The sequence below is a fragment of the Neodiprion fabricii genome, chromosome 4 (assembly GCF_021155785.1).
Source record: "Neodiprion fabricii isolate iyNeoFabr1 chromosome 4, iyNeoFabr1.1, whole genome shotgun sequence".
Classification (NCBI taxonomy): Eukaryota; Metazoa; Arthropoda; class Insecta; order Hymenoptera; family Diprionidae; genus Neodiprion; species Neodiprion fabricii.
In genome coordinates, this window is record NC_060242.1 from 23,333,078 (window position 1) to 23,352,022 (window position 18,945).

Sequence of the window (18,945 nt, forward strand, 5' to 3'; positions counted from 1 at the left end):
CAGAGGATATTTTTCAAATAGAATAGTTAATCGCGTGCTGACTATGAATGCAAAGATTTACTATTCTTGATAGCAAATGAATAGCTTCGTAGCTTTGGTGGGCAAAGATTGTTTATGGGTTTATGAATTCATAAGGTCATTCCTTGTCAGTCCACCCAACTTCCCGTCTCACACGTTCGTTTGCGTCCAAAATACAGGTATAAGGATCCGGCTAGTCCGTTGGAAATGAACTTATGTAAAATCATTTAATTGCATTCAGTGACCGAGGATTCAAACTTTTATTAACTTGGCAAAAAAATTGACGGCAGGATTATTATTCTAAGCGTTATTTGATTTTAAAGACTTGAAATTTTTCTTCAGGTTCCCCCGCACCTCGATTTTCCCAATTATTTTATACCAAATAGATTAACGTGCTATGGAATTATGGGGAAAAAAAATTATAGACTACATTTTTTCGTCAGTAACGTTAGAAAAAATATCTGAAACGAAGGTGTATCTACTTAGAAGAGAAGAGAGTATGGTAGCAGGGTAGAAATCTGATATAACCCAAGAACTGGTGACGAATTTGGGGAAGTTATATTAGACAATATGAAATGATAAAAAACAAGCCTATATCAATGATATATATTTCGCTACTGCGCAGCATATGAGATTAGCAAAAAATTATTTCCAAAAAAATATTCGTCAGGCTTTTTGGAATTTTTTGAATTTTGTTATTCAGCATTTATAGAATCCAGAAATAAAAATTTCAGTTTATTTGGACGGTTTCGAAGCATCACCCGATTGCCCCGAATTTTTTTTTTTTTATGAATACATGCAGAAAATATACTCTAGTCACTCTGAAATTTTTATACCAAATTTATTAATTAATATTAAAAATATGTGCAAAACGTCAGACGATTACAACGGTTTTAAATAATTACGTGATATGAACAAAGATTTTACACGAGTGCGACAAAAAAGTCTTATGCGTAGACACAGGTACGAGAGAGAAAGTTTATCGGCACCTGTCAGCAGATCCTGGGACCCTGGGTCGCCGGGCTGTGATTGGTTGCTGAAAGACCAACGTGACTCGAGTACAGCATGTACGTACCTCGGGCTGTTTGCAGAGGAGCGGTTTATTTTTTCTGAGCAAACGTGACCACGCGGAAAATTATTTTGAATTTCTTTTTATATTGTTTGTGTCCAATAACCGCAAAACACCCTTCGAGACTTTCGATTTCAGATTCACCAACATTGACACAGTACTGTTTTCCATCATTTCAAATTACCCAAAATAAAATACCTTCCCCAAATTCGTCGCCACCTCTTGGACTGGTGCTTGTTCGCGTCTTTATTTTCTACGAGCATGTATTTTATGAGCATATACGAACAGTGGTTTTGTTTTTTAATAAAATCCGTGCCGGATTATAGATGCTAACTGGAATATATTTTGTACGAGGCACTATCGACACAGTTCCTACATTACGAAAAATCATCACTCTGCATCGGGACTCGAACTCGGAGGCTGGTACCCGCTTGTTGCAAGACACACGTTCTCGCCACTATACCAGCCTCCGATTTCGTAATCAAGACAACTTTTCTTATTCAATAGCTCTTTGATTTTTTCAATGACCTTGCCACTCTGTAGCATAACTCGGCTATTTCATAATATTAATACGAAAGTCATGTAGGCATAAATTGTGGAAGTTCGTGTCGTATCAACAGCTAGGGTTTTTTTTTCTCACCACGCCGTTCGTGTTGTCACTTTATCTTGTGAAACCAACGGTTCTAGAAATCGACTAGAACTGTTCTCCAATTTTTCTTTATCATCTATGTTGCGGTTTTAAAAAAATATTTATACATACTTCGATCATTGATATCTTCTTCACTACTTATCCATAAAAACTACACTAACGATACATCAATGAAAAAGTCTTAAAACGTACTCTCTAGTAGTATTTTAATACGTACATTTTGATGCAAGCATACTCGATCAAACTTCGCTTCGCAACATTCAATGCGATTGTGGCCAAAAATAACCTCAGAATTCATGTCCAAATTTTTGTATCGATATCTTTATTATTGTATTCTATAATTTACCTTGAAAGTACCAAGTCCATACTCAACGCGTTCAACCTACTAGACAAAAAATGTCGTAGGACGTAATATTCTATTTCTGTGTTCTAGCTTAGATTTAAACATATTCACGCTAGGTTTATAACTCACAAGAGTGTAATGGAAAATTAATATTTACTAGCAATTTTCAATCTCATTACTTGTTTCTACGCCATCTTGCGGTAAAGCATATATGTGTCAGTTATTTTGTTGATAGTCTTATTGTTAGGAATGTGGATCATTTTTTTAATTAACTTTTTCTTCCAATTATTTTCTTTGTCTATTATTTTGACATTATCAAAATTGAAATTGTGACCTTCGGTAAGAAAATGAAAAAGTAGAGCTGAGTTGTCTGGATCATGAGATTTAATGTAATATTTGTGTTTTGAAATCGGTTTTTTTAAATGTTGAGAGGATTGTCCGACATAGCATTTTGTACAATAATTGTAGTTGATTCTATAGTTTACGTTGCTTTGGTCTAGAATAGGCGTTTTAGATTTCAAAGAAGAAAACAAGCAGTTAGGAGTGTTGGAAATTTTGTAAGTTAATTGAATTTTTTCTTTTTTCAAAATATAATTGATCTGCTGTGACAAACTATTAAAAAACGGAATAGAAGTTACATTAAAGTTATTGTTTAATTCTGTGTGGTTTGGAGTTTCGTATTTTATATTGCTATAGAATTTTTCCACACTTTTCTGTTTGAATTTTAGTGATGACTTTTTATGGCCCAACCAATTTTCTTTAAGGAGTTAAGCAAGACTTGTATTTTTTCCCTGTGGAAACATGTGATAATATTATCAACATATTGTTAGTAAAAAAGCAGCTCAAAAAGAGAAATATTAATAACAGACTGCTTCGGTTTTTCCATGACAAAATCAGATACTACAGGACTTATCGGAGAACCCATCGCTACTCCAAATATTTCTTTATGAAAGCAATCGCTATCTATAAAGTAAGTTGAGTCGAGGCAAAGGACCCCGCAGAAACATATCCTCCCGATCAAATGTTCTCATGGACGTAAGTCCCAAAAATTAGCATTTTCCGAGATAGAGGCTTCGAAAGGGGGTGTATTAATTTCTTTATATCTATGGATTACGCGATTCTTACGAATTACAGAGCTTCAAGGGGCACGTAAAATCAAATATATTACTCAAAAACGCACATGCGTGAAAAACACGTCTCGTTTTTTCATATTTAATTTTCGTTCTTCCCGCGAAATCTGATAATGTTGAACTTCCTCTGGTATTTTGATATTAGTTGAGTTTTTACACCACTCCTTGCTAAATTCTACAATTGATAGTTGAATGGTTCTAGTTGATTAGGTTTATTGATGTTCATTGTTTTAGTGAGGTTAAACCTGAATTTTTGTAAATCTAAAGCTGAAGCATGTCAGGAATAGAATTCAACGAAAAGCTGGTCGAGAGATTGCGTTAATGATGACACTTAACGATATGCATTTGCTATTTCTAGGTCAATGGGATGCCCTAGTCGATTTCGACGTTGAGATATATATCTCCGAGTGTTTAAATTCACGTATCTCAAACGCCAAAAATGGCTTAACAGCCCCATTCGATACACAATTTTGAACAAAAATCTCCAACTCGTTTTGGTTTAACACAAAAATATAGAAATAGCTGCATGGATTGTACGAAATCGCATATTATTGAACATCATCTCCTAAACGAGCAGAAGTGTATTCACCTGCATTTAAATTGTAGTAATTAAGGATTCGACGAATTAATTCTACGCGTACGCGTATGCCAGAAAGAAACGAGTATAATTGGCAATTAATAAATGTATAATTTTGCATTTCAGAGAAGCATTTTTGATGGCGCAATTACACTTTAAAATGTGCAATAAGAAATCGTATATTCGGACAAGACAATAACGGGTGACGTTGCGCAAATTACAATTGTCGGAAAATTGTACGAGGTCAAGACCCTTGTACATTGACAGACCAATTACAGTAATTTCAAGATGAAAGGTATCTCAGAAAGAAAGGCCAAACGCTGGATCCATTCTGACCTAATGGATTAGCAATGTTAATTGTACAGTCATGGGCAGTAGGCCGTGTCTCTTAGGTTTTTTCGTCCGCGCCTGAATCACTCTGACAAGCATTGATATAGATATTCGCCTTGCTAGTCGGACGTTGCCAGGGTAGATACCGTACAATAGACACGAAAGTTGGCTTGAATGCATAACGGCAGGAAGGGATACGACGGTCACGTGGGCATAGATATTCCAAATTTGCAATAACTCTGACATTGGACATCCTGTTAGAATAACAATATATGTACTGACGGAATAAGGCAGCAAACACGATCATACATACATAGTATTGAAGTTCGAAAACAAAGTTTCGATGTCGGATGTTCGGATGCTCAGAAAGTGACGTCGACCAAAATTTTTCTTCTCTTGACGTCATCGATCTGTATAGACGAAAATTTGCTAGCCGAATTCCTCAGTCCGGAAACAACCGCGCAGTAGAGCGGACGTATGAGAATCGCGCTCCGCAGATTTCGAGTACCGGGTTCTCAACCTCCTGGATCCTGGTTCAACTTCATACCTGGTGAAACTCGACTTCCGGGACAAGCGCTCCGTAGTTCTGGCTGTCCAGGTCCTTGACCTGATGACTTTTGACCTTCCGGACTAATTTTCAAATTTACAAGTTTGATTATTGGAAACGTCATATTTTGTACTATCAAACCAATATGCATGCTTCAGATGACATTTTGAATTGGAAAAAAAACCGAACGACCAGGATCAAGAAATTGCAATTGGTGAGTGGTTGGCATTGTATATATAGGAATACATGACAATAACGTCGTTCAATTAGAGATAAAATTGCTGTGCGTCGTGTTTCAAATCTGTCGGCACTTAGCTGACTGTTCCGTGGTATTTTTTGACGAAATTTATTGTCATAAAATCACAATACGTTATACTTACATGCATGTGTAAACGTGATTTGTAGCATTATATAGAAAAAATCTCACGGGCAGATTTGGTTTGCATCACATCCACAAAAACAGTGTTCATTCTGTATACTTTGAAGCACGAGCACAAAAACCAGTTACACTAGGCATCCGACCCCGAGCGAGCTTTAGCAAGCGAGTGTTTTAAAACTAGTTAATATTGATTATTCAAAGCTCCCCACCAAGATTCTAAACAGACTTGAGGTGTTATTACATCTGGAAATGCGTAAACAGTGTAATTGACCGTTGTTTAAACACTGATTTATCGAATAAATAATAATCAGTATAATAAGGCTCAACGACGGTCAAGTGAAATATCTAACACTCGACCGGAAAAACACAAATATTATGACAAGGAATTTAAATTTTAATGGTTTAATGTTTATTGCTGTGTTAATGATGTGCGATAAACAGATTAATCATAGACTTCAATTATTTATTGTTTTTTTTTTTTCAATTCATCGCCAATCGGTCCATTTAATTCTACCTTTAACATAACTTTTGTTGACATTTAAGCCTAGAAACACGGAAAAAGGCACTTACGAATTACTCAAGCTTTGATACTGCGATCAGGACATACATATTATGCTGATTTGGAAAAGAAATTTGGTCTGTAATCGTGAGATGAAAAAACGTACACGTTCAACTTGCAACTTGATCCTTTCAGCGGTACATTTTCATTTACATGAAATATAATAATCATCAGTGATTTATAGATTTTTGTGGTTGGTGATTACGATTCTGAAGTTAGAATTAAAAAATTCAAAATCACGGATCCAATATGACGGTCATTTTTAACTAAATCAGACTTTTTATGTTCAATTCGCATAAGATAAAAAATGAAAGGGTTTTTGAGATCACTGGTTTTTTTTTTGGTACTCAGGTTTGAATAATTTTAAACGGCGGACTCAATATGGCAGCCATTTCTATTAATGTCGGATTCAGGTTCAGGGCGTCAGATTTGGTCGGCCTATATTATCGGGCATGTAACTGACTTTTTTCAACGAAATGAAGCGTTGAATAAAAAAAAAAAAAATACGTCAAAATTACTTTCGATTACAAATTGTATATAGAATAAGGTAAAAATTTTTTCAATCCCAAATTTTTAAATTCCGAGCCTATCACCCGCCAGTTTGAATTTCCAAATTTTCATGCCGGATTCGTAATCAGCAACCTCAAAAACCTCATTATAGGAAATTTGGCTCTAATTCAATGAAAACTGCCTTCAAACCCGAGTTTTTTCTAAATTTTTTTCGGACATCGATTGTTCATTAACAAATTATTGTGAAGTTGTTAAGTCAAAACAAATAGTGCATTACAAGCCCACGAGGTAAAAACCCCAACTTGGGTGTAAATTCGGACCCTCAATTTATAGATAATGCTAAATTCCCGTAAGAAAAAAGTTGAGGACATTTTCCTTGAGGTTATAGGAGTCTGGAAACTAAATTACTTGCCTATTAGTTTAAAATGTACCAGTAGTGCTAGAAAAACTAAAACTAATCTGGTTCTGCACGCATGCAAAAGTTAACTATAACTAACATTTATAGTAAAATTGTCAGAAATAAACTTGTTTTACAAATGAAAATTTTTATTTCACTTCAATAAAACCATAACTAATAGTTGGTTTAAGTTTTTTATACACTGACTATGAAACCTTCGTTCGCTAAAGCTCGCTCAGGGTCACTGAACACAAAGAACTCGTATTTCATTGCATGATTATAACTGGTTTGAACTACATCACTGTATAAAGACGTAAAAATCGGTTCTAATTGCATCGCTACACATATAGTAACAATATCCAATTATTTTAAATTATTAATTCGGAACACTTCCTTTATTAAACTCATTATGCCGAATAGTGCTGAACAGCTGGGATGTGGCATTGATTACCTATCTACAGGTCAGAATATTGCAATAGAGGATATTGTTTCATTTGCTCGTACAATTAGCGAACAACCGCATTCTACTAATTGGCGCGTTAGCAAAATTAAATGGTAAGATACCGAATACCGACATGGTTAACTGACATATCGATAATAATGTCTTATCCTCGTTCATCTCACTCTTTGAACGAAGATAAAAAAAACCCAATGATACCGTCGAAACGATTACTGACGCGTATTTTGCTATCGAACACTCTCAAATTGCTCGTAGTATCGACTAGAACTTCATCCACTTCGTCTTCCGGATCTAACGGACACGTTTTGGGGTAACAGAATATAAATTTTTTTTTTTCAAATTTCGTCACAATAAAGTCAAGTTGTTTGAACAAATAAATGGAAGTACGTATTGTTATGGAAAGACTGCTCGTTCCCGATATCTCGGAGATTTTTGAACTGTAGTTTCTATTTTTAAATATCACAAATGATTGTCATTGGATTCTATGAACGTAATTTCATCAAATTTTAATCAACAATAAGCGAATGGGCATCCTTTTTTGTTCGATTCCGAATCAAACATGAAATTAATGGTCGTATTGAATGCAATAATAAATATTTTAAACTAACGTTGCTTCAATTCTAATTCTTCCTGCAAATTGGAATTTGTGAAAACAGTGTTTCCAATCCGTTTCGGTTTACTGGAAAGGTACGCCACCAATGTCAGACCAACGAATGCTCGCCCATCATTTTCAAGCTACAGTGATGAGTGACTGGATTAGTGCTGGCACAGTAGAATCGCCGAAAAAAGAAAACGTGATAAAAGCAAGGTTACAAAATGTTGCATATCGACAGATGATATACATACGTATGACAATTTTGACCATTTTTAAAAAGAGCGCACGGTCTAGTTTATACCGCTTATAAAAGTATAAATTTTTTCAACCAGCCTCAAGGTTTTGACCTCGCTTAGCGTATCCCATTTTGTACGAACCATATGATTCCGATCCCTTGACGGCAAATACCATGACACGATCCTAATTGACCTGCATTATTGCGTGCGGTATTTATGAATAGCTGTAATGAGCGGAGATCGATTCTCGCGGTCAACAGCTTCTGAACGAATGAACAGTGGTTATTTAATTACCCAGGAAGCCGTATGAGTGTTTCATTAGAGAATGACAAGAATAGCAATGTGTCATGTTACATGTATCTACGCAGGTATAAAGTATGCAAAAACAAAGGCTTGGTAAAACCATTTAAATATGCTTTGGTGAGCAGCGAGATGGATGATTTAATCCTGCTATCTGATATGTCAAAATCGTTTTTTGTGCAAACCCATGCGGGATGAATGCGTCGAATGATGTTTAATTTGTGTGGCTGAACATTTATTTCGCGTATTCAAGCCAGGAGAGTGAGTTTGTCTTCGTGCAGAATATACACACAGGGTGTTCTAGTTTGGAACAATCGGTCGAATGCCTGCTAAATCAATGACTGCATGCAGGTAAATATTGCTACTAAAAGTCACGACTAACAATTTTTTACAATTTCATTATTCTATTGCTAACTTTTGTCTTGTTTGATAAAACGTGGTAGTTTCTATCATTCGCAATATTCAATTCAGACCTACCATCAGTAAGATGGAGAATGTAATTTTCAAACAATAAAGATGGATATGTTGAACGAAAGGTCTCACTCGCTATATGATGAAACTAAAAAATTAAAAAAATTCTAAAAAATAGAGATTTTCTTTACACAGGATCATGTGATTTAAAAAAAAATATATTTGCAGCGCAAAAATGTGTTTCCTCGAGCATTTATTTAATTCTTTATTGATTTCCCAAAAATGACCCATACTTTTCACGAAATATATATAGTTACTATAATTTGAGACCCAAAATATCGATTATTCGATTGGCCTAGGTTCTTAGTCGCGTAGGAGATAATGAGAATGCGATAATTGAGATATTCCGCTATTGTCGCAGTACTCTATTCTTCCACCTTGCTTAAAAAATAGTTCATAAAAAAGAGGCACTCGGTATGTGGTGTGTACAGCTTTGATAGCCTAGAAGCAAAATAGAAGATTGAAAAGGCAACATACATTCTGAAATTAATTAGAATTAGAATTTTAAATGGACCAATGAAGGCTCATTCATCAGATTATCATAAAACTCGAAAGTTGTTTAACTTGAATCAAGTTATCTTCCGATCTCGTATCCCCAACTAATTATATACATTCAAGCCTCCAACCGTCGGCACAATATTTTAACATCCTTTTCAGCGTCATGTCTATTTTTATGGGTCAAACAGATCCTGTAGCAATTACATATGTCACAAATAAAAGACTATAATAAAATGCTATAGAAAATGATCACCGAATAATAATTAGGGTTAATTCCGCCAGCTATAGGAAAACGACCAGGTACGGGAATTTTGATTCGCGGCTACAATTTCGACGCATTATCGGGTGTGCGTAAATATGAAAGTCCCCCGAATCTTGGATATCCAGGGTTTACCGCTTATGAGAAACACGTGAGTTCGTTTTCCCATCGAATTTTACAATTCTCATTACTTGCTACTGTTTGGAAAACAATACATCCCAAATGGCCATGTATTCCAAATCATAGTAGGTTTCTTATTCAAAGTATCGAACTTTTTAACGTCCTTAAACATTTACAAACGATGCAAGTTTCTGTGAGAGCTTGATAATGAAATTGGATCTTAATTAGCACACCAGAGCAAATTCCCAACATTCACATATTTTTCCCGATCGAATGAAGGCGAAGGCTGATAAACGGCTTTCCCCTATCACCTAAAATACATTCGGTCTAACCTTGCCGCTAGCATCATTGTCAGCTGCAATTGCGCACTAGGACCTGAGTATCGAGTGTTTATACTCACTCGAGTTTCGTATTTGCACTCGTGTGCCAACAACGAATATTGAGTCGGTGCCTCGCTAGAAATGGAGTACTTCTTACTTCTTCTTTGTTGATTATTGTTAGTGTACATCTCAATTTCGGGTTCCGCACATCTTATTTTACAGAGGACTAGCTGATTCACATCTTAGATCTAAGAACACTAAACTAAATTAGGGTACTCTTCAAACAATGGATACCCAAAAACTCTCATAAATGACGTTGGGATAAAAAGTGAACAGGTTCGACGATTCGGGTAACGTGAATTACACAACCTCGGTCTAAACGAAGAATGTGGTGCTGTAACGAGTTCAATTCCATCTAGAAAAATACTATTGCAACAGCTTGAACGGGTGAAAAAGCGACAAAATTTGAATGGCATCCGGATAGAAGGGATTAACATAAATTAATAGATTGTTAATAAACAACACAGGCAAACTTTTCATCAAAATACTGTATACTTGACAAATCAGTTACAATCCGTCATCATCAAATGATAATTAAAATATTAGACGCTATGTCAAATACACTTCAATAATTATTCAAGGTGATAGCCCTCGAATTAATCTCAATTCAATGCCTGAAACTTCCGTAGTTGGTTCAGTTCAGTTATCTTACGCAATTTTGGAAGATGATGAATAAAGTTTCAAAAAGTGATATACATCACGTTTGTTGGACGAATCTGTAAAAAGTTATTCATTAACTCGAAGCAAATAGTATATATAATTGAAAATCTCGGTATTTGCCGAGTCTGACTCAGAATAGGGTAAATGAATTTCTTATTCAAATTTGAAAAGAAAAATATTCCTCTTACCAAAGCAGTAAATATTCGGGGGGATAATTGGAGTAGAAGTCAAAAGCGATGTTGTAGTAACTTTTGCAGTACTAGATGTCGATGACAATGTTAAACTCCACGAAGAAGGTGATCTGCGTGAATAATATTTGACCATCGAGTGTTAATCAGATTTAACCTTGATTTTTCCGTTACATTTTTATACTTAGTGATTTGAATTTCCAGTGACTGCATGGTCCGTCATCTTCTAATCATTTAATACACACGCGCTACAATCCGAGACCGACTGTTTGCCAGGGCGACTAACGCCAAAAATTTTGACAGTTGTCGGTGTTGCGTACAACTGCCAGAGATTACTGACAACATTATTTAGTCGACGTTTATCACGGTCAATCGACCTAGCAAACATTCGCTCGCGGAATGTAGCGCGTGAGCGTTAACTTTTAACAGACGACAGACTTATGCAGTCGTTAGGAATTCACTCTGTATATAATTGTTGCGGCTTGTGGGATCGACGGATAAATTGTTAAATTCCTTATAGATGAAACCTATAAGGAAGATGCAGTGATGATCGCGGCAATGACGTCTAAATTGCCGTCCGCAACTTTGAAAAACGTCGATTCCCAACTGCAGTTTTGTATTGTTGAAGGGGAATGATTCGATACTCACCCTTGTATAATATCTTCCACCACGATCGTTGGTATCACGACTTTCAAGGATTGTATCGATTTCTGGTTTAGAATCGTAGAGGATTTGAGTGTTGAATTTTTGCACGTATGTTCTCGAAAAGCAGGTCTAAGGATGTGCTTTAAATTGACAGTTGCACAATTCAAGTAGTTTTGTGCAAACAATGTAAACTCTAGGCACAAATGTATCTCTACCAGTGATGTCAGCTTATTTCTGAAAATGAAATAATCCAATTTAACATTGCAGTTCTCCATGAACTATCATGAACGGTATTCTCACTATTATGGACTTTATGTTCAACAATGGCAATCTAGAAACACGAAGTTTTACTAAAATGACAACGAAGGAGTTACAATGCATTTTGGGCTGTTGAAAATCGACTTGTCATAAATACTCATTAACTTCAAATTTGATATTGATTTTCGAGTAAAATTAGAAAGCGAAGTTTCTGCTAGTTTTGTGTACGTGCATGCGTGTTTTAATTTTTGTGACAGAGAATTTTGTATCCTGAATTGCGTGAGAATGAATTCACGAAAGTTTTCAAGCTTTTACCAATTCTGTTCACGTTATTTCCATTATTTTAAGATTTCATTACCTCTTACGTTGTTTGTAATGCATTTAGATTAGAATACAATTTTTGCAAAAACCGAACAATGCTTTCTAAGCTGTTATTGTCTATTGGCGTAGTAATACGCTGGATTTACAAACCGGTAGTCTTCGATGTGAAACGTCCCTTCCTGTGGATTGCACAGCGTTGCCCGAATATCGCAAAGATCAATCAAATCTGCACACGATAATATGTAAGTATAATCTTTGCAGAGTTTTCGCAAGCCGGCATCTATCAAAAGCTCCAATAGTAAGTTTTCACTAATTATGGGCATCGCTTCTTTTTGAAAGATCACGTTAGATATGATTTTGTTGATTTTTGCTGAATTAGTTGAAATAGCCTGTGAAATTGGTTACAGACAATTCATCACCCAACCCTAGTAAACGCTGTATTCTACGTATATTTGAGTAATGTTTGTTACTATCTACATACCTGAGGTCTAGCGTAGCCTGATTGGACTTCCTGTAGTAGGGTAAGAAGACAGCCAGCTACTTGCGCGTAATCATGACAGCCTAAAAAGTATTGGCTACATAATCAGGTCGTCGAATCAGTTCTATTTATTGCAATTATGACGTTACAATTTTAGAAAGCAATTTTTCGAAATATCAGTTTATGGACAGAATAGAAATTAACGTATTATATAATATAATACCTGTAAGGAATTCCCATAACAAATCGGCAAAATCCATGTTTTCTCTGAATTTAATATCGGTGACAATTTTTTCCAATTTCACGTCATCAGAAACGTGTCCATCGTTTTCATTAGTATTATTTTCACAAGATTCGTTCCGGTCATTCTCTCCGTTTATTAATTTATTTAATTTTCCTCTATTTTCCTCTGAAATCTACATGATTGATTATAAGTTTCGTTGAAAATAAAAATACAAAATTTCATGAAAAATTATAAAGTGTAAGGGATAAAAAATTTACCGCAAAAAAATTAAAACTTTTAATTGATATTTTGAAATCGTGATTTGAAATGTCAATCAACATATTGCAAGTTCCGGAACAATTGTATCAAAATATAAAAGCCCGGACTAATTAAAACATTAGCAACTTCATGCGGAGATTTGGATAGAGTGATAACGAGTTAACTGATTCTCAAATCAAATTTGTTAGGTACTCTCCGACTTATACATTTACTGGAGTGGATACAGGGTGAACAATTTTTTCGGATCGCAAAAAAGTTAAATTCGGATTCGCAAAAAGAATGAATCCATCGTAACAATGTGTTATACAGTGTTATAAAACAATGCACCGTACGATTATCGCTCCGGGAGTATGCACACCAAATTTAAAGTGCGAAGGAAACGAGATTGTTATAATACAACGATGACTTACAGCTGAATTTAATGAAGCAAGTTTGGGCAGTTTCTCATTTTTCCGAGATTGCTCTAACATGCTTAAATACTGATCGAGTACTTTCAATTCTTTCCACAAATTTTTCAAACGGCTTCCATCCCAGTACGGTGTCATCTCCATGACCTGTGATAATTGAATTTATAAGCAATCGATACATGTTTACCAAACAGAATTCACGAGTATATCAGAGGAAAGTAAAAACAGCTGATTACCAATGTAGTTGTTGAATCCATGACCGGAGCGTAAAATGATAAAGTATTCCAGTTTACTTCAATGCTCAAATTACCATTGAAACCACCCGGTGGCAGATCCGACACATCTGTAATCCCTGGTCTTTTCCCGCATAATTCGTAGGTACTTTTCGTGGCTATACATACCTATTCGATAAAAGGAAAGCATGAGGATGAAACACGGAAAAATGGAAATTCTTCATTTGTGGAATAAGTCATTGTCAAGCTAATGTTTGCTGTATTAACCAGAGGTAAAGGACGGAGAAACGGACGAAAACTACCAAACGTTTCTATTAGTCGATACTCTAACAAGAGAAGTAATTACAAAACGAGCTTTCAATGTTAAATTAGTGATAATTGTTAGACGAATTTTGAATTCAGCAGAGTAGATTCGGTTTTTCGTTGTAGGTACCAGTTTTGGTCACCTTAGTATGGCCATCGCTCAATTCAGTTGTAGCTATAGTCAAACAAACTTTCGTCGTATGTCTTGTGCTTAGGTCTCACGCTAATTTGCTTCTGCATTTTTTATTTCAATCGAACAAATAATCGACAAGTTTTCTTTTATATGTTTATTTTTCAGCAAATAAAGTGACACTTAGGAATATTTCATATCGATTAGACATGTTTTGCACCTCCTAACGTTTTACGAATTTGTTTTAGTTGCAGATGTATTCTTTACGGATGAACCGACAAGGCCTAATATCGTAAATCCTTGACACCAGGACACGCCAGCAGTCTGTATAAATACAGGTGAGAATACGAGACGACCCACTCATTGTCAGTAAGTGATAAACACCAAAATATCAACTCCTTACCCTCGCGGAAAAACCTTGAATTGGGATGTAAATTCGTACCGCAAATTCATAGTTGATGTTAAATTTTGATAAGAAAAAAGTTGAGGGTAATTGCATTGAAATTCTTCAACTTTTTTTACATCAAATCTATACACACTGGAATATATGATCCTACCTTATGCTTTTGGACTGAAAACGTGTCGATATATTCTTTGAGCAGTGCGACAGGAAGCTTTTCAATGCTTATCAATTTTTGATCATCCAAAATTTGTACTTGTGTTGTAGTAAACCATCCATCCTCATAGTAAGATCCCAATAATACCGTTTTATCGGCATCTTTTCCATCGCATATCGCCAACACAGGCAATTTCCAGTCGTCATCGGAAGTATACTCAGAACAGTAATTCAATGCGGCACTGTTCAAACACAAATATATAAACTCACACTTTATACATCCATGATACGATTACTGGTTAATCTGTCGCGTAATTTCTATACGCTTTGGGTTAAACAAGATGTTTATTCATAATAGACGCGTGCTCTTCAATATCGATGTACCTTGCCTAAGTGTACATTGTCTCTATAGATATATATATATGGAATATACAAGTGCGTCCCGGCAATAATAGCAGACCACCAATGTCGGACACCCGGGAAATGAAATTTACAATTACAAAGTACGTTTGGAATGTAATTAAATCGAGATCAATTACACAAACACATTTGTGATTTGTAATTGAGCTGAAGAGAATGACAAAATTTATGATTTAATATTAAAATCTTATCAATTATGACACACAATTGCAATTTGGAAATTGGAATAGGAAAATTATGATTTTGTCCAACAATGCAGATCAAAAGACGCTGCAAAGTAATAGCACCAGTGCCTTCAAGTTATAGGTATAGTGACAAAGACGCGATTTTGAATTAAAACGAGGCGGTGAGAGGCAGCCTATGCCTTGAAATATTGTAGGAAATCATTTTAAATCTCTGAAATACCCCGTTTCGTGAAATCCTATGAAATCATTTGAAATTACACAATCTCGAAATCTGGCATACAAACAATCGAGTGTATGAGCGATTAGTTTAACCCTCGCAGAGTGATTAAATGTCTTACAAAATGAAAATTCTAAGTCAAGTCACCACGAGACCATCACCACATACCATTCGATGTTTTTTCAGGGAAAATTTTCGTGTCATTAGAATAAAAAAAAATCAACCACACGAATTATGTTCAATATCGTTTATTATATTCATAGTTACAGACATACAACGTTACATCATTTCTGACATATTTTACAAAGACCATGAGCCAGTGTGGTAGCGGTTACAAAAAACAGGGGAAGCAGTAAGTCTTCCGACATCTCAAACACCTCACAAATAATGACAAGTCTTTGCAGGTGTAGGAATTTTTAAGTGCGTGATGTGGAAGTAAATTTCTTTGACGTATATCAAAATTCTTCTGGCGCTATATCGTCCCAAGATTTGGTAGTGGCCCACGGGTATTACAACGTATCATGAAAAACTGGCGCAAACAATTGATGGTACACAATTCATTGCATTTTTTATACAATCTTCGCATGGACCAATGTCACGGTTCTCCTTGATCAAGTGAGTACAATTCTGTAGATGCGTGATGAAATTAAAAAGTAGACGATGCAAAGCTGAACGAGTGACGTACATCTTGGAGATATAACGTTGGTGCTTTATGTTGACAGACCCTCGTCATCTTAAAATCTCGTTGTTCATCCTTGAAATGGTTTTACCCTTTCACAAATTTGTCAGCGGCAGAAACTTAAGAGTGACCTTCTTCATGTCCTCCGTAAGAAAATTTCACTTTGTTTATTACATACCGCGGGTTCTGCTGTAAGTTGACTGGGATTAGCACTTTGAAGAAGTTTTTCGAAATGTTTCAGACGATGGCATTGTTTTGTTTGCAGGCTTTCAAAACTTTATGTAGTGTGTTTTTTTGTAAAATTCCCAGACTTTACTTTATAATCAAACATAATATGATTTATTTGTTTTTCTTGGTCTTTTTCACACGGCAAATAATCTTTCAATTCATCCAACTCGTACCCTCCCGGTATGTCATCAATGCATTCACCCTTAGTCCCTTCTGCCGTGAACAGCTTCTCTTCAGGTATATGTTCTTTATACACAAGCATCGACATTGTGGGTTCGTAGAACTCTTCTTCCATAAGCATAGCTATATTTTTAATCACTACACATGTTTCGGATGCCCCAGGGTTATTTTGCAAAAGGAGCTGCTTCTAATAAAAATACAGCATTTTTTAACCACGTGTTTGAGACCTAACGATGATCTCATATTTCATCTATGATTCCACTGTTTTCTTTTAGCGAAGAACGAAGCTGATATGTTGAAACTTCCAACTTTTCAGATTTAATTGTAGAACTCCACTGTCAGTATATTTGATACAACTCTATCAAATGCTGATAGTCAGATACAATTTCCAGTGGTTACCTGCAAACCCTTGCCCTTTTGCACTACCCTCTCCCCAGACTAGTCCTAAATCTTTTGTATTTGAGCAACTACTCTTCGCAGTTCAAGGCATATACAAACGAAATTTTGTGGAATGTCACTTACATTTTGATCTCTGAAGCTTGATCGAAAACTCGAATTGTCATGAATCCTAAGCTCTGCTAACAAGTTCTGATACATAGAGTAAATAAAACCTGGTGACGTAATTGTGAACTTGAGGCTTATGTTGAAATTACTAATATTCGTTCATTATCAAAATCCTATAATAGCGACAATTTGAGTTTTCAAACATCCAACTTGATACACAAAACTTTCAGGTACATCAAATTCGTTCCACCGTTCCTTTATTTGCTAGCGTAAATTGATGCAAATAAATTTGAATTTGAGTAACCTTGCTTCTAATCTGGATAATGGTGAATGAAATTCTGCTTCTTTTCTCCAATTCTTGCAGTCATATACAGTTTCGTCAAGTTTTGGATAGCCCAGCTCATATTCCAGTGGTGATCCAGTGACGTCTAAGTCTATCACATCAAAATAGTAAAATGTGTTGAAACATTGTTTGGCAAAAATCAAGTTTCAATCATGACTAAGAAACATCGCTTACCACTCAACTCTGACCCATCGGGATCAGATGTTCTCTCTTGGAAGGTTTTGGAAGGAGTAAGCTTGAATAGAGTAGTGGAAACACGATTAGAGATTAGCTGTCAAACATATTGTAATATATTGAAATTGAATGTGATGTAAACCATTTCATAACGAAAGCAGATACAAAATAGCACTACACCACTTTCTGCACTGCACAGCTCTCAATTACTAAAAATTATAAATTACTTCTGGTTGCCTTCATTTTTTTCTATTACTCTTATTTCAGTTACTCTTTGCCATTTTTGATCAATTGAAAATGACTTTTATAGGGATTCTATTAGCAGAAAACATGTATTTTGCTAGAGTACTTTCGTTTGTTTTCTTAAAAATTGATACTTGTGCTTACATGACTATCCATAATAAGATAAGAGTAGACGATTTTACTTCGAAACTAAAGACTCAAGGGGTCATTAACAACGTAGAAGTTAGCAACAGTGAAGTAACGAATTGTCGTAGAAAATAACAAATCTTTCACACATTTAGAATTAGTTTGCGGTAGCAAAGTGAATATATTTTGTATCATCTGGTTACCTCCAGCAGTTTTTATTATATGGGTTGATGGTATTCTCAGCTTTGATGAATGCTTTCAGGTTGTCGAAATTCACCTTTCAATTGAACTTTATAACACTTTGTATGTAACCAAATTATCATATCACTTGGATACAGAGTCCTATGAAAAAAAATTCTTTTGGGTGAATTTTTCGAATTTAAGATTGAAATTTTTCAGTATCAAGAAAAGATTGATTTCGAAAATGCAATTTTATTGCTCTGCCCTATTATATTGTTGAATGCTAGCTTCAAATTCATTTTTAAAAAAACCATTGCAACCGTGACAACACTAACTGTATTGTTAAATGATTGAATTTTTAATGGCTGTAAACAATTTCCTGCAATTAATACTTGAAATTCTCCTTTCAAAGTTTAAATTATCTGAATGTTTATTGACATTCAAATCGTGGAAATATTTTTTATTACCTCTCTGTGCAAAAATAACATCTTTTTCGACTTTAATGACAATAAGTCTAAAAGGTTATCGTATGAGACTTTGGCAGTCTCACTGACTATTATAGTTTCATCTGGAAGGATGACCCCTCTCACTCCACGAACACTAGCCATTTTACAAGTTTCTACAGCGACAAGTGCCCAATGCCCATGTAGCTCAACTGATTTGGTAAATTTGAATTATTGCCATTGACTGGATATCTGTAAAGACAGTAACCCCTGATTGAATTTTTAGAACTCCTGAGGTGGCTGATGGGCCGGGATGTGCTCTGTAACGGTGCCATCTCCCTCACTCTGCATTTGATTGGCCTCACTCTCTGGTGGGCACTGCTGAGTTCACGAATAGCTCTTCCTTTGTCCTAGGGAATTTTCAGTGCTGCAGTTAGTTTCGGAACATACCCCGAGCATGATTTCGGAACACAGCTCAAATCTTGCAATCGTTCCCGTTCTCAACATTTAAGCTT

The 18,945-nt window shown here is 35.5% G+C and overlaps 2 protein-coding genes across 4 annotated transcripts in view; one reads left to right on the plus strand and one right to left on the minus strand.

The window, feature by feature from the left end:
• Positions 1–18,945, plus strand: part of LOC124180173 (centaurin-gamma-1A) — a 67,226-nt gene that overhangs the window by 30,182 nt on the left and 18,099 nt on the right. Inside the window, exons 1-2 of one of the 2 annotated variants that reach the window (XM_046565323.1) lie at positions 4,724–4,877; positions 14,201–14,290. The gene's annotated coding sequence lies outside the window, so the exon portion shown is untranslated. Of the gene's footprint in view, positions 1–4,723; positions 4,878–14,200; positions 14,291–18,945 lie in introns of those variants that run through there. The other variant, XM_046565322.1, reaches the window with a different exon arrangement.
• Positions 10,297–18,719, minus strand: LOC124180177. 2 transcript variants are annotated; one of them, XM_046565329.1, is made up of 12 exons: positions 18,455–18,719; positions 17,439–17,535; positions 17,226–17,355; positions 14,510–14,750; positions 13,523–13,687; positions 13,290–13,433; positions 12,601–12,793; positions 12,381–12,460; positions 12,050–12,288; positions 11,324–11,554; positions 10,676–10,788; positions 10,297–10,543 (listed from the first exon to the last, which is right to left on the minus strand). In XM_046565329.1, exons 1-12 carry the CDS (start codon positions 18,593–18,595, stop codon positions 10,476–10,478), a joined length of 1,842 nt encoding a protein of 613 aa, XP_046421285.1. In that variant the 5' UTR covers positions 18,596–18,719; the 3' UTR covers positions 10,297–10,475. The 2 variants fall into 2 exon arrangements, with proteins under 2 accessions (XP_046421285.1, XP_046421286.1); XM_046565330.1 differs by having other exon boundaries at positions 10,298–10,543; positions 17,439–17,499; positions 18,455–18,717.

Coding starts and splice junctions, on each gene's coding strand:
- LOC124180177 (XM_046565329.1), bottom strand. CDS start 18,595: ATGGCTAGTGTTCGTGGAGTGAGAGGGGTCATCCTTCCAGATGAAACT. Junction 17,356..17,438: donor CGATGGGTCAGAGTTGAGTG/GTAAGCGATGTT, acceptor TTGATGTGATAG/ACTTAGACGTCACTGGATCA. Junction 13,434..13,522: donor TGGATTCAACAACTACATTG/GTAATCAGCTGT, acceptor CAATTATCACAG/GTCATGGAGATGACACCGTA.